Here is a 15204-nt window from a genome sequence, read left to right on the forward strand (position 1 = left end):
CGACGTTTTCTCTCCATGTCGTTTTCGAGGACGTTGGACTTACAGGCGATACGAAGTTCGCCGTTGCAGCAAAAAAACCTAACGAAGACGCGCCGCCACGTGCGTAAGACGGCATCGCTAAACGCCGTCAGCCGGATCGGTAGCATCCGTATTTTGTTTCTGGTACGCTGTCCGGAGATCCGATACTACCATTAGTTACCGAAATCCAAACTAGGACCTTAACAACAACACCATCGGCGCTAGGCAGCGCAAAACAGCCGCATCGTCGTCGAATAGCTTTCATCAAATTTGGTGCAAGCAGCGCGGTACCAGCAGTCGTCAACATTTTAAAAGTGCGCATCAAAAGCAGCAGCGTGAAATGATCGGGTCACTGTGCAGGGTAACAAAAGCTCAAGCCGACCGTAGAGTAGATTCTCCACCCGAACATGCACATGGCTCTAAACCTGCAAAAAGAAGGAAAAGAATGCTTGAAGAAGAATTATGTTAGTTTTCCCAATGTACTCCGGGTAAGATTGTCCCCATTCTGGTTTCGGAAGCTGGCTTATTGTTGGTAGTTATCAGGGAATCTGCCAGTGATGATAATCTGGAGCTAGTAGTTTAGTCGCGATCTTTTGATTGCTGTTTGGTATCGTTCCGCGAGATGAAGTACCCTTCGGCTTTAGCGTCTGCCGTTTTGTTTCTCCCGAATTTGTTTAAAAGTAACCCGCCCTGGAGCTCGCTTTCTGGTCGGGCAACTTTAAACGTGACAAATGGTCCTCGTAAGGGGTGGCTCCTTAAATCACTTGTTCAATATTCAATGTTTATAAGATATTAGGAATTATATCGACGTCAACATTTCATAAGGCATTATATACAATATGCTCATGTTGAGAAAATGGCGTCCGAAAAATTACCTCGTACTTTATATTCCCATTTATGAACAGGAGCTTGATTAAGGGACCAAACAACTCAATGCCGTGTTAAATTAACCATTGTTTCCGAATAATATAACAGATTTATTAAAAAAAATTGTATTTTGAACGTTTTTTGTAGATAAATGTTTTGGTCCCTTTTGAAACATCGCACTGGTTTTGTGCCCTCTCCCATAATCCCTTTTCGGCGAGACGTTAGCTTATAGTGCGTGCGGGTGAGCCCTTTTGTTTACAGCAAATGATTATGTGACGTTTATTTTGATCCCTTTCTTGGTGTTACGATGTTTTTGTTCCCTTTTCAAGTATAGTCTTTTTCATTAAGAAAAGGGCCCATAAACAAATTTTTCCGTTTTGTTGTTTGGTGTTTATGAGCCGTTAATTTTTGAGGGGAAGTGAAAGGGAACATAAGCAAAACAAGTTATTTTGCTTATGTGCCTTTTCGATAATCCATTATTTCCCCAACAGCCAGGTTTCAGAATCGGCTTATTTAAGGTATGTATAAAGCTTTGTTAGTGTCCATTTGAAGTAAGTATTAACCGGAATTGTTTACGTTTTGTTTATCGGCCCATTTGAAATGTTCTCGTCGATATGTTTTCCTGTATATTATAGTGGAACAAAAAATGTTAAGCAATATTAAATACAGAATTAAAAATGTCGCATACCAATCATAGTTAGTCCATAATTTTTAAAGCAGAAGAGAAAAATAATATAAATAAATCTCTAAACATTTCCGCCTAATGTGGCTACGCCACATCACTTTATTTTGTGCGCTGTCCGACGAGCAAAACTAATATATCGACCCTATGGTTGAGTAAGCCGGGCAAATGAGTGGAACACTGATTTGCTTGCGAGGGTCCGCCGCTTCCGACGGCTGAGAAAGGAATATAATTGGCAAGTCAATCATCATATAAAGAACAGCTCATGTTATAAAGAAGGAAAAACTCCAATAAAAATTCAATTTGTTGTATTTTAAAATTATTTTTTTTTGGGGAAATTCAAGTTCATGGTAAGCTTGATTATTTATTTAACATTAACGTATAAGTTAAAATCGGCTTTCAATAATTTTAAGAACATAACTCAGATTATTTTTAAATTTAAAAATTGGCAATTGTTCTACACCAAGACCAGCGCGTCCCTTTCGACGTTTTGTCCATTTCGACCTTTTGTCTCCTTCGACCTTTTTGTCCTTTTCGACCATTTGGCTTTTCGACTTTTTGTCCATTCGACCTTTTGCTTTTCGACATCGCTGCATGAACTTGAAAGAAAACGAAATTCAATTCATGCCCGCTGCGATGAATGACGATTGAAAGTGATTTGGTCGGTGTTAGGTCAGACCGGACTAAGTGACAATTTATTGATTTCGAGAAAAACGAGTTTAAAGTTTGAATCGCATATATTATAATTGGAAATTAATTTTCGCCATAATTCTTGCTTATCGTTACATATGTCAAATCTGGCAAAAGTCGAATGTAGCTGAAGAAATTCTTTATCAAGTGCTATCATTATCTCATTTTTTGATGTTTTGCGACTTAGTCCGGTCTGACTTAACACCGACCAATTACATTGTGGAACAACACGGAGTTGATAGGGGTAAATAGTGTAAGCGACGAGAAGTATTGTGAGTAGAAGCAAGAATAATTATAAACTTACATTTACAGTTGTGTCTTTTGGTCAGATAGCTGACAGTGGGAAGATTGGTGGAAAAGGTGAATTAGGGACAAATGTGAGTGAACTGAATACAAAACAAAATAATAAAAATAATCGATGCATTTAGCTTTTAGCGCAACATCCAGAACAACGGTGTATTGCTGAAAAGACCCCGAAAATTCCCCCAACAAACTAAAAGATTGTTCAAGATGCCAATCACACGGAGCAAGAAAACGCACTGCCAGGCGTGTATCGAAGCGGATACGGACCGATTGGTAAGCCGCTGCCCTTGCGAGTCGTGGTGGCACTACAGTTGCGTAGGTGTCAAAGACAGTATCGCAGAGCCAGACCGAGCCTATACATTTCCCAACTGTCAACGGCCATCATCGACGATACCAGTGGAAAGGCCCAAGAGTGGTACAAGTTCCAGAACAAGTGGAATGAGAAGCAGTTAAAAGCAGAGAAGGAAATGCGTGAGAAGGAACTCGCCAATGAAAGAGAAATGCATGAGCAGAAATTGAAGCAGGAGCAGGAACTGCTGGAGCGTCAGCTGGCCACCGAGCAAGAATTTCTGGAGAAGCAGGAACGGATTCGTCGCCAGGTGAACGACAGCAAGATGAGAATGCTGGTCGACAATAGAAGCGAGGTCTTGTCAGCAAAAGACCAGATGATGCAGGATTGGCTGTGCGAGCAGAAGTCTGCCAGCAATCCGATATCTGGAGATATACGAGGAGCGTATGGGAAAGGCAAGAATCCACGGACGAGTGCGATGCTCGGAACTCAGGTCGGTCTAGATCAGATCAAAATACCTCTGACTAGACCGAAGTCGATACCGAATGTGTCAGAAGAGGATCCGGATACCGACGAGAGCAACAATAGCGACCATGAAGAGAGGGGAAGCAGAATATCGGCTGTTCCGTTTGGCGGTAATTCACTGGCAGGTCAATCTCGAGACGGGTCGGGGCATCCATTTCGAGTGACTAAAGATCAGCTTGCAGTACGGCAAGCGATGTCGAAACATCTGCCGATTTTCAAGGGTGAGCCGGAAGTATGGCCACTATTTATCAGTAGTTTCGAATATACTACTGCGGCCTGTGGCTTCACCAACCTGCACAATCTAAAGAGATGGCAGGATTGTCTGAAAGGTGATGCACTCGTAGCGGTTCGAAGTCGCCTTGTGCTTCCGGATTCAGTACCGGATGTACTGAAGGACCTTCGAAATTTATTTGGCAAACCGGAGAAGCTTCTCAGAACCTTGCTTCATAAGGTGCGCAGCGCACAGGCTCCGCGAGCTGACCGACTAGATACGTTTATTCACTTCGGAATCACTGTCAAGCAGCTCTGTGATCACTTGGAAGCAGCAGGCATGAATGACCACATGAACAACCCGATGCTAGTGCAGGAGCTGGTCGAGAAATTACCACCCAATTGCAAGCTAGATTGGGTCAGATTCAAGCGTGGGAAGGTCGAGACTCCGCTGAGAATGTTCACCGATTTCGTAACAGATATCGTGTCTGACGTGTCCGAAGTAGCGGAATTTTCAACTCTCTCGCTTCGGGAACCAGTACGTCAAACCATAGGAAGGGCTAAGAAAAATGAGTTTGTCCATCTGCATGAATCATCGGCGAAGTACGGAGGCTCCGGTGGGAAAGGTAGCAGTGCTTGCTGGGTGTGCAAACAGACCGACCATTTGATCAGGAACTGTGATGAATTCAGGAGAATGAGAGTTCCGGAGCGGTTGGAAGCGGTCGATCGGTTGAAACTGTGTACGCTGTGCCTGAATAATCACGGGAACAATCGGTGTAATTCCAAGATGCGTTGCTCGATGGGGAATTGCCAAGGAGGCCACCACCCTTTGTTACATCGCATGGAAGGATCCATGAGAATGCAGAGAGCCGATTGTAACACACACAAAAACGACAATCGTGCAGTGATATTTCGTATGGTTCCAATTACCTTGTATGTGGGGAGAAAGGCCTTCAATACAATAGCCTTTCTTGACGAGGGGTCGTCTAGCACTCTCATAGAGGAAGCAGTCGCGAATAAGTTGGGAGCCAAGGGCGAGTCGGAGCCATTGATCGTATCCTGGACGGGAGACATCAAACGGTACGAGAATGGTTCGCATCGTGTCAGTTTGATGCTGTCAGCGCAAGGATCGAAGGAGAAGTTTCGTTTGGAGAACGTACACACAGTCTCTAATTTGGTGCTGCCGAAGCAGGACGTGCAATTTTCGGAGGTAGCCAGGCGATACTCGCACCTGGCAGGTGTCAGTGTGACTGATTATGGTGAAGAGCAGCCCACGATTATGATCGGTCTGGATAACATCCATCTATTTGCGCCGTTGGAGTCACGGATTGGTGGACAAGGCGAACCGATTGCTGTGCGATCGAGACTTGGTTGGACGGTTTACGGGCCAGAAAAGCAGAAGGCAGCGGCCGAAACGTTCTTGAATGTGCACATCGTCAAACCAGCAACAAATGAGGAGTTGCATGACATGATGCGGGAGCAGTACGCCCTCGATGAGGCGGGAATTACCTCATATGAAGTGCCGGAGCCAGTTGAAGAGCAGCGGGCCCGAGAGATATTGCGAACGACAACGAAACGCGTTGGCAAACGGTTTCAGACGGGTTTATTGTGGCGTGAGGATGAACGAAACTTTCCTGACAGCTATCCAATGTCTATGCGTCGGTTACTAGCGCTCGAAAGGAAGTTGAATAGAGATCCAGCTTTAGATCGCATCGTTCGAGAGCAGATATCAGATTACCAGATAAAGGGTTACGCTCATAAAGCAACGGCAGAAGAGTTGGAGCAAACTCCTCGTTCTGCTGTTTGGTACTTACCGTTGAACGTGGTATTGAATCCTCGTAAACCTGGTAAGGTACGCTTGGTGTGGGATGCTGCTGCGACAGTGAATGGAGTCTCTTTGAATTCGGAGTTACTCAAACGACCGGATATGTTAGTGCCGCTTCCAAGAGTGATCTGTCACTTTCGTGAAAAACCGGTTGCATTCGGAGCTGACATTCAAGAGATGTACCACCAAGTTCGTATACGAGAGGAGGACAAACAGGCGCAGAGATTTCTGTTCAGAGAGGCCTTAACTGACGCACCGCAGGTTTATGTTATGGACGTGGCCACTTTCGGTTCCACATGCTCACCTAGTTCCGCGCAGTTCGTAAAGAACATGAACGCTGAACAGTTTGCAGAGAGGTATCCGGAAGTAGCGGATGCGATTATAAGGCGGCACTATGTGGACGACTACTATGACAGCGTAGATACTGTCGACGAAGCGATCAAGCGAGCCAACGAGGTGAATTTCATTCATTCGCAAGGAGGTTTTAACATCCGAAACTGGGTCTCAAACTCGACAGAGTTTCTGGAAGCGTTGGGTGAACGGACCGTGGAAACCGCCGTACATTTTAACCGTGATAAATGTACGGACTATGAACGCGTTTTGGGCATCGTTTGGGAGCCGGTAGAGGACGTCTTCTGCTTTGCTGTTGCTTCGAAAGAAGAATTTTGTGAAGTTCTTCAAGGAAAGAAACGTTCGACCAAGAGAAGTGCAATCATTCAAGTTGCCACGTAGCTACTTCGGTAATGCTCGGTCAGACGAAGTCAAAGACGTGCAGCTCCACATATTCGCTGACGCCAGTGAGACAGCGTACGGGTGTGTGGCATACTTTCGTGCGGTGGTTCGAGGTGAAGTCGTATGTGCCTTGGTGATGAGTCGTGCTAAAGTGGCTCCTATCAAGCAATTATCAATTCCTCGGTTGGAGCTCTTGGCAGCTGTGCTGGCTGCACGCCTTGCAAGAACGGTGCGAGAAAATCACAACATCTGGGGGGGGGGGGGGTTGGGTCGATGCGGCAACTGTTTTGTCTTGGATCCAGCGTAGGTATAAGCAGTTTGTCGGGTTTCGGATTGGCGAGATCTTAAGCACTACGAAACTGTCAGATTGGCGTTGGTTGCCGACAAGGTTCAACTTGGCGGACCAGATCACGAAGTGGGGCAAGGACCCAGATATACGTTCCGGAAGTCCTTGGGTGCAGGGGCTTCAATTCATGTATCAAGAGGAAAAAACGTGGCCGAAAAGAGCCCTGCCACCAGCGAATACGGTGGAAGAACTTCGAGTCCACCTGTTGTTGCACGACGTAATTGTCGCGGATGTCATCGTGAATGCCGAACGGTTTTCGAAATGGACCGTGCTCGTGAGAACAATGGCGTGTGTCTACCGCTTCATTTCCAACTGCAGAAAGAAAATAAGTGGTCTGCCGATTGAAGCGCTGAAGGCAACAGATCACCAGAAGAGCATTCTGTTGCTAGTTCAGAAAAGGCACGTCGTTCCAACATCGGTGCGTATTCCCCTGCAACAGGAGGAGTACTTGAAGGCGGAGAGGAGTCTGCTGAGGATGGCGCAGGTCGGCGAATACATCGACGAAGTAAAAATACTGCTGAGAAATCGAGATCGTCCTGTCAGTGAGTGGCTAGCAATCGAGAAGTCTAGTCCGTTGTTCAAGTTAACGCCGCTTATCGACGAGCATGCGTTGATAAGGATGGAAGGCAGAAGCGAGCGAGCGGAGTTTCTTCCGTTCGATTTAAGGTTTCCGGTGATATTACCTGGTAATCACGCAGTCACGAGGTTGCTAGTCAAGCAATACCACGAAAAGTTTGGTCATGGATATCGAGAAACGGTAAAAAATTAGCTGAAACAGCATTTTTATATTCCGGGAATCCACGCGGTGGTTCGAAAAGTGTCGTCAGCGTATATGTGGTGCAAGGTGCACCGAAATCGTCCTCAATTTCTACGGATGGCTCCACTTCCTGTACAACGGATCACTCCGAACCTTCGCCCATTCAGTCACGTTGGGGTTGATTATCTGGGGCTTTTTGAAGTGGCCATCGGACGTCGTACGGAGAAGCGGTGGATTGCACTATTTACGTGCTTTGTCACCCGCGCAGTGCATTTGGAGGTGGCACACGGTTTAACGACACAAGCGTGTCTAATGGCGATCCGGCGATTTAGCTGCCGTCGAGGACCGCCGGCTGAATTTTCCTCAGATAAGGGAACGAACACGACAGCCCGGACCAAGTGGACATTCAACCCTCCCGCATCACCCCTTATGAGAGGGGTTTGGGAACGATTGGTTCGCTCAGTGAAGGAAGCGTTAGTAGCACTTGATGACGGAAGGCGGCTGACAGACGAAGTCCTTCAGACTGCCATCGTTGAAGCAGAGGACATGATTAACTCTCGTCCACTGACGTCGTACGTGTCGCAGGAGTCTTTGGAAGCAGAGGCACTCACTCCGAACCATTTTCTTCGGGGAGTGTCACCAAACGAGCCGATTGCAGTACCGCCAACACCGCATCCGGCTGAAGCGTTACGGGATGCTTACAAGCGGTCGCAGCAATTGGCTAACGAGATGTGGAACCGCTGGGTTAAGGAGTACGTTCCGACGGTCAACCGGAGAACTAAGTGGTTCAGCGAATCGAGACCTCTGAAAACAGGGCATTTGGTGTATGTCACTGAAGGTACGAGCCGGAAATGCTGGATCCGTGGTGTAGTTGAGGAACCAATCGTGTCTGGTTCCTGGAGGATCCGCCAGGCATGGGTTCGAACCAGGACTGGAAGGTTTAAACGAGCGACAGCGAGACTAGCTGTGCTGGAAATCGTGGGTAAATCTGGGCCGGATATGAATCCTGAACCGGGTTTACGGGTCGGGGAAAATGTTGGGCCCACTGTCTCACTGCCGCGTGAGTATGCAGATCATGACATCTCATCGAGATGAGCATCAATAATGCTGATAGGGTATGTAAACAAAGAAGGTGAGAAGAAATGAAGTGATAGCGATTGGAGTGAAATGTCAGGTAGAGGAATCATAGAAAAAGGAGGCAATATAGAGAGTTAGTAGAAAGTGTTTAAAGTTGCGAGATAATTGAATTAAAGTGGATTGTGGACGGTTTTCTCAAGTGAACGAAGTTGCTTGGAGATAGAACGGCACAGGATTTTAATAGTGAAGGAAACTGTAAGTTGACACATATAAAAAAACACAACATTGAAAATTAAATATATTAACAGATACCGCTTTACGTGGACGAAGAAAAACGAGGTTAGGAAAAGGAGATAAGTGCGAATAGTGACAACACGAGAATTAATCGTAAGTAACACATTAAAACCTAAAACTAGAAGTGAAATTAAAATGAATATCATGCAAACATTTGACCACAACATAACTACCGTATAGGTGCGTGACGTTGTACGGAGTAAAAGCGAAAGGGACGAATACAGATCAGTTGGTGACAAACAACAGAGATTAGATTAAATATCAAGTAAGTGGCATAAAAGAGAGAACAAATTAAAACTTATGTTATCTAGCACATGCATTACAATATTTGTATACTTGAAAGTAATTTAAAAATAATCAAAATTTCAGTATCGTATTGTTGGTTTCGAAAGGTGTAACGAGGAGGAAGAACGGCAAAGTGAAAGGGAAACAAACAATTGTAAGTTACAAAATAAAAGACGAAATGTTAGTTGTATGTACTGAATCATAATTAAATTGGATTCCAGCTTTGATCTGCTGAACATAAAGCTGATTTCAAAGGGTTTGTTTTACCGTTAGTTCCGAACAAATACCGTCGTGGAACATTTTTGTCGATATTATGGAACATATCAACGTGTTTTAATGTACATTGTTAATATTCTATGGATCAATGTCAGTTAATTTATGGCGCAAAATGTATCATTTTATGGAACATTTCCAATATTTTTATGGGGCATTCGTTGATTTTAATTGCTCTTTTATAACTACTTTAGTGCTCTTTTGCGACCATTTTATGGTTCAATTTTACATAATCTATGGATCAAATCACCCTTTTTATGGATCATTCACACTGTTTTATGGATTTTCAGTTTTATTTTATGGAACATGGACAACTTTTTTATGGATCGTTTTTCAATTCTTTATGGATTATTTTAAATATTTTATATGCCAAAATACATTTTCCCATTTTATAATTAAATTTTTTTTTTTGGGGAAATTCATGTTCATGGAAGGTTTGATTATTTGTTTAACATTAGCATATAAGTTAAAATCGGCTTTCAGTATAATGTCCATGTGGAGTTATACCATACGCATCATTAAAAGACGCTGAAAACGGCTCACCGAAGTAGTTTTTCTTATGTAAAACAGTTCGGAGATTCGATTGAACATACTTAAAATAACCGCCCGCAACGCGTTGGACACTTCGACAGGAATACATTCCTCGTTTCCGGACCATTTTGTTTGTTTTGGTTTGCATAAGATGAAAATAACGGTAACGTTTTCGAGCAAGACGATACAGGTGGCCACATTTTTCTGTGTATAAGTACAGTTATCATTTTTCTTCGACAAAACCGATAAAACATACAAATATGAAGAAGATAAACCTAAACAAATGACGCAGTGGGCCTTTCTGTGGCCAAAGGTTTTGTTTCGGTTCGGTCATAATTATTTTTATCAGTACTTTTGAGATAAAAAAAATGTCTCTAAGTGTTCGAACGAAAAATCCGTGGTAAAGCTCGGCCTTTCCTCTCTTTTCATAGTGCGCCAAAGAATTAGGATGCTCGTTCGCAAATTTATGTTTATTTCCAGGGTCGCGGACGCCATGTTTATTTTTACATGTATAAAACTAATACACTCACCTTTCTTTCATCTTGGTTTTCGGGTGCGTGCGGAAACGAAGTTATAAAGTAACCCATAAAAAAATTGACATTTGTGAAATTGTGCACTCGATCGACGAAATCGAACGAATAACGTCGGAGAAAGATTTTTGTCACCATATTAATTAGTAGATTTTATACGCTTTAATCTGGTACCCAACATAATCGACTGAAAAATTGATTGGAAATTTTGTGTTGCATCGGAACAAGATTTAAGTCATATTGTTCCACAGACGAAATCAATTATCGTATTGTTGACAAACGCTAAAGTCATAGTTTATGTTCCAGCTACAATCTTTATTAGTTTGACATATATTTGCAATAAATTGAAAGTGAATATGGTAAAAAATTACAATCACACAAACAGGAAAAAAAATGATTGTATATACCCGACTATCGCTTGGATTGATTTTAGGAAAGTATAATAATTATATTAATTATTAATGTAATAGTTTTTATTAATCCCAGCAATATAAAATTTTACACCTATTGATTCAAGCAAATCTTTGCCTGTACGGTTGAAAAAAGGATGTAAACGGAATTCCAGTTCGAATTTTAAGAGAAATATGAATTTCCAATGAAGGTTGGGTTTGAACAATTTTAAACCATTGACAGATTTACCTATTTAATCGTTTTTAATCAACCAATTTCGACGAATTTCGTCGAGCTGTTTCGTCTGGTGCTACGTCTACAGAAACTCATGTTAAGCTCTCATAAGCGTCGGTGTAACAATCTATAAATTCGTCGATTTCAAAGTCGGGCGATTCAGCCGACCAGAACCGATTTATTCGGTGGGAAATCCTGGAGGATTTTTCATGGGGTGCTCATTAAGGTTATACGTCAAAATCACATCACAAGCGCCACACTCGGCGAGATGGCGCACTTTTCATAATTTAAATCGACCGTTTTTTTCTGTGGGCGAAGGAAATTCATCTCGTGTTACGTCTATTTGTGTGTGATTTAGTGGTGCGAGTTCGTCGATTGTTTGGTAAGTGCAGTATGCATGGATGTTGCTTCCGCTGAGAAGATGGAGTGCGCATTTGGTAGTTTATAGAATGTTTCATATTGGTGTTGTGCAATTCCAATTCCACATTCATGTTCGGATGCATCGGTGTTGATAGCCGTATGATGTGTGATTTTATGTGAAAATTGCGACTATTTTTTGGAAGAGTCTCCTACTTTAACTTTATCTTTGACCGCCCAGTCGATGTTGGGTTTATCTTGATCCCACAATCGATCCCATATATAATGTAACCTGTAGGTATATCGAGGGTTTGTGGTACTTGGAAATACTGATAAATAATAAAACACCATCTTTCTAAGCTGTCCAGTTATTTCTAGTTATCCAATTTGCAGAAAGTGGCTACGCTCACTAGCACCACATAGTGAGGATACCCCAAACTAATTTATCACCATCTAGTAGTCCTTAATTTCTCGTGTAAATTTACTGAAGACAGTACCCATCTTAGTAATTTCGATATTGAGATAAAGAATGATTTGAACATTAGTTGAATATTTGCATTCGCACCAGCGCCGCCTGGTGGGACGATTCCGAGTTATTATTTCCACCATCCAGAAGTTCATGCCTTTCTTTTTTTAAAAACATGTTTATTTCGATCTGATTAGTACAAGAACATCTTATTATCTAAAAGCAATTACAGGTTAAAAAACTCCAGTGAAGCTATTAACAGAGTGTTACTAGCATCTAATATAAAATTTACATAGTTTACAAATATTTTTAGAGCCCTGCTTTTAATCTCTGGACTTATGTTTATAAGTTCTGGAGTAGCTATACATTTGTAAGTTATTCTATGGTTCAGAATAATCTCCAATTTTATCCGAACATGATTCCAAAGGTATTCCACTTTTCTACATACACTAAATTTATACTCTAGATCTTCTACTATAGTGGGACAGCGTTGACATTTGTCACTATTTAGGCGATTTTGTCTATGCAATAGCGCTGCGTTTGGAAGTTTCTGGTTGATTAGCAAGTAGTATGTAGATTTTTATGCTGAGGATAGGATTTTGTTTTGCAAATTTTTCCAAACTTCTGTCCATCGAATGCCTAGATTTTCAGTTATGATCTTTGGTGTTTTTATTCTACTTTTGTAGAGGGAATGTAAAACAGCAGAAGAGCAGTTTTCTAGGTATTGTACAGGTATGTAAGGAAATTCTTTAGCAATTATCTTAAGGCATGAATAGATCGAGTGGATACCATTTACATTCGGAGGATTCAACATTCGATCTGAGAGAGAGACAACGCAAAAGCAGTATAATCTCTGCAGTGCATATACCTATTTACTAAAAGAGCTCTACACTTTTGAGGAGGAAGATGTAAGTTCAACCCCCCTTTGTCAAATGGAAGTGCAAGTTCTATTCCGACTCTAGTAGGATATCTGCCCCAAATAAACCGCCCAAGCTGTGAAGTGATCCTGGCTATTTGAACGTTCGGAATACTAATAATTATAATAATAATTATAATCGACGACATGAACCACAACCTTGAGGTTATATAAGTATTAAGCACTGCCACCTTCTGGAAGATGCTGAGTATTCTCGACCTAAACATCCACATTAATCTTAATGTTTTCCTGAAAAGATCATCCCAATTGAAATCTATTGTCTGCTTGAGAGAATTGAAAAACGTGACACCCATTTTTTTACAGAATCTTTATTTTTAATCCATCTAGAGTTGAAAGCTTCTCGTTGCTGTCCCAAAACTACACATGTGGTTTTGTTTAGATTTAGTACAGCTCCTGAACACCGACCGAAATCTTCAAAAACTCGTTTGATTGCTTTTAATTTCTCACCGTTCGTGACTATGATAGAGATGTCGTCCGCATATGCCACCACTAACTCAAAAGGATCTGAGCATATGGATCGAAGTTTTTCGAGTAGAGGGTGTATGTATAAAACGAAAAGATGCATGCTGTTCGGATCACCCTGACGAACTGAACGTTTCATCGGAAACTCAGCACTTAGATTTCCGTTGATTAGCAATTTTGAGAATGATGCGGACATTATTTTTTCAAGAAGTGATATCAATCCAGAGTGAAATTCCATGTTTCGCAATACAGATATCAGAAAATTTTGATTTACACGGACAAAGGCGTGATCTTAGTCAAATGATATTAGTCTACCGGATTTTCTCCTGAACTTAATTTCTACCACTTTGTCTTTGATTGCGTTTGTAGCCTCAAATATATTTCTTGTAGAATTTGAGCATTTTTGGCTGGAGTTCAAAATGTTGTCTTCCATGATTGTCTTGCATCTTCTTGTCATTTGACACACAGTTTGTGTTTATACTAGCTATGTTATAGGTTTTGAATGGGTAGCACATTGTTTCAACTGAATAGTTTTAGGGAGAGGTTAAAGTTTTCGGTTTTTTTATACGAGTTGATCTCTCGCCGGTTGAAACGAGACGTTTTCAGTTGAAGAATCAATACTTTCGCATTCAGAGACTTCCATATCCGGGATAGGATTTGCATCAAGAGGCACCTTCGATATACCTGAGAGAACGGATTCATTGACGGTGAAAATTTGGTCATCTGATGGACGTTTGTGCCCAGCTTTTTTGTCGGGTTGGTCTGTAGTACATGATGGTTCTGCTTCCGATATATTTATTTCACTGAACACTCCGTTGGGGATTTCGATTCGATTCTGTTTTGTTCCACTCGTTCGTCACTCACATTTTCCCCACTTATGAATTCCGAAGCTGTTGTGAAGAGCTTTGACGAAGACGTTTCCATGGCTGTTGAGTTAGATGATGCTGTATTGTTTCCTGGCTGAGCCGAACGCCGTGCACTTTCGTTTATTTGCATCAGATTCGTTGACGCAAATTGGGGTAGAAGAGAGTTCTTAGGGGCTTTGAGAACCTGTGCAAAGCTGATCGGATTGTTCCTCGCTGTCAACAATCTTTTGTTAAGGTCTTCCTTTTGTCCACGCAGTCTTTTGTTTTCGACACAGGTCAAACCCGGATGTGATAGATTTGTGCAATGGTTGCATGTTTGAGGCTGATTACGATATGTAATCAACGTCTGCTCTCCTTCGATGGTCACAAATGACTTTATATGATTCTAAGAACCATCTTTGCGATACGATCACCTGACGAGACTCCCTTGAAAGCAAAACTCTCACCCCAAATTTGTTCCTTGATCGAAATGACGTCTCCATATTGCATGAGGAATGCTGCAATCTCACTGTTCCAGATGTTTTCGGACAGATCGTGAAGCTTAACTTCAACTTCTTCATCATCCATCACTAGTCGTACCTTATATTTGATCTTGTTGAACTCTAGTTCATGACGTTCGCTATGTTGATCCATAGCATCTTTGACCGTTTTGAGACAAATGCACTTAAAGTGCGCGCAATTTTGTGCATGATTCATCTGGAGACACTTTACTTGGTCGATATTGAGTCCAATCCTCTCATGGACGAATGTGTGGATTTCCTCGAAAGTGGCGCGCTTAGGAAGGTTGCTAAAGTCAACTTTAAACGCATTTTCACGGGATCTTACGGATTCCATTGTCTTGATTTGTTTAACTGTCGTCAGTAAGAATGACGAAAAAAAAAGAAACTTTTCCGCACCGAAGTGGGACAAAGAACTATAAAGACAAAGGCAATATATACTACTTGTTGCTTTGACGTGTGGTCACGATGAAAGCTTGGACCTACTGAATCAATGTTTCGATATATTTCATGTTAAACTCATTCAATGTTAACCGCAGCAACAACGAGAGGGTTGATTTATTTACTCACTTTTATAGCACCCCTGGCGGCACAGTTCTCAATTATTTGGATATATAACTGCTCCGAAGTGTAGCACAGCTTCATATAAAGTTGTGGCAAAATTACAAAAATATCTTTATGTGACTAAAAATTGGGGTTTTAACTAATTTTGGGTTGTTGAATCCTCCCAGCTATCAGTTTTGAAATTTTATTCGTTAAAT

The 15204-nt window shown here is 42.0% G+C and overlaps 2 protein-coding genes across 2 annotated transcripts; both read left to right on the forward strand.

Moving 5' to 3' along the window:
* Positions 1 to 425: 425 nt before the first annotated feature.
* LOC131681077 (uncharacterized) lies at positions 426 to 6141 on the forward strand. Its single transcript, XM_058961785.1, has 2 exons — positions 426 to 506; positions 2758 to 6141. The coding sequence occupies exons 1-2, from the start codon at positions 426 to 428 to the stop codon at positions 6139 to 6141; spliced, it is 3465 nt and encodes a 1154-aa protein (XP_058817768.1).
* Positions 6142 to 7361: 1220 nt separating this feature from the next.
* LOC131681078 (uncharacterized) lies at positions 7362 to 8339 on the forward strand. Its single transcript, XM_058961786.1, has one exon. It carries the CDS (start codon positions 7362 to 7364, stop codon positions 8337 to 8339), a length of 978 nt encoding a protein of 325 aa, XP_058817769.1.
* The last annotated feature ends 6865 nt before the right edge of the window (positions 8340 to 15204 follow it).

The sequence above is a fragment of the Topomyia yanbarensis genome, chromosome 2, assembly GCF_030247195.1.
Source record: "Topomyia yanbarensis strain Yona2022 chromosome 2, ASM3024719v1, whole genome shotgun sequence".
NCBI lineage: Eukaryota > Metazoa > Arthropoda > Insecta > Diptera > Culicidae > Topomyia > Topomyia yanbarensis.

What these genes read in the sequence shown, in the direction of transcription:
- LOC131681077 (XM_058961785.1), top strand. Translation starts at nt 426, where the DNA reads ATGCACATGGCTCTAAACCTGCAAAAAGAAGGAAAAGAATGCTTGAAG. An exon ending in GTTTTCCCAATGTACTCCGG is followed by an intron (nt 507 to 2,757) that starts GTAAGATTGTCC and finishes ACAAACTAAAAG; the next exon opens with ATTGTTCAAGATGCCAATCA.
- LOC131681078 (XM_058961786.1), top strand. Translation starts at nt 7,362, where the DNA reads ATGGCTCCACTTCCTGTACAACGGATCACTCCGAACCTTCGCCCATTC.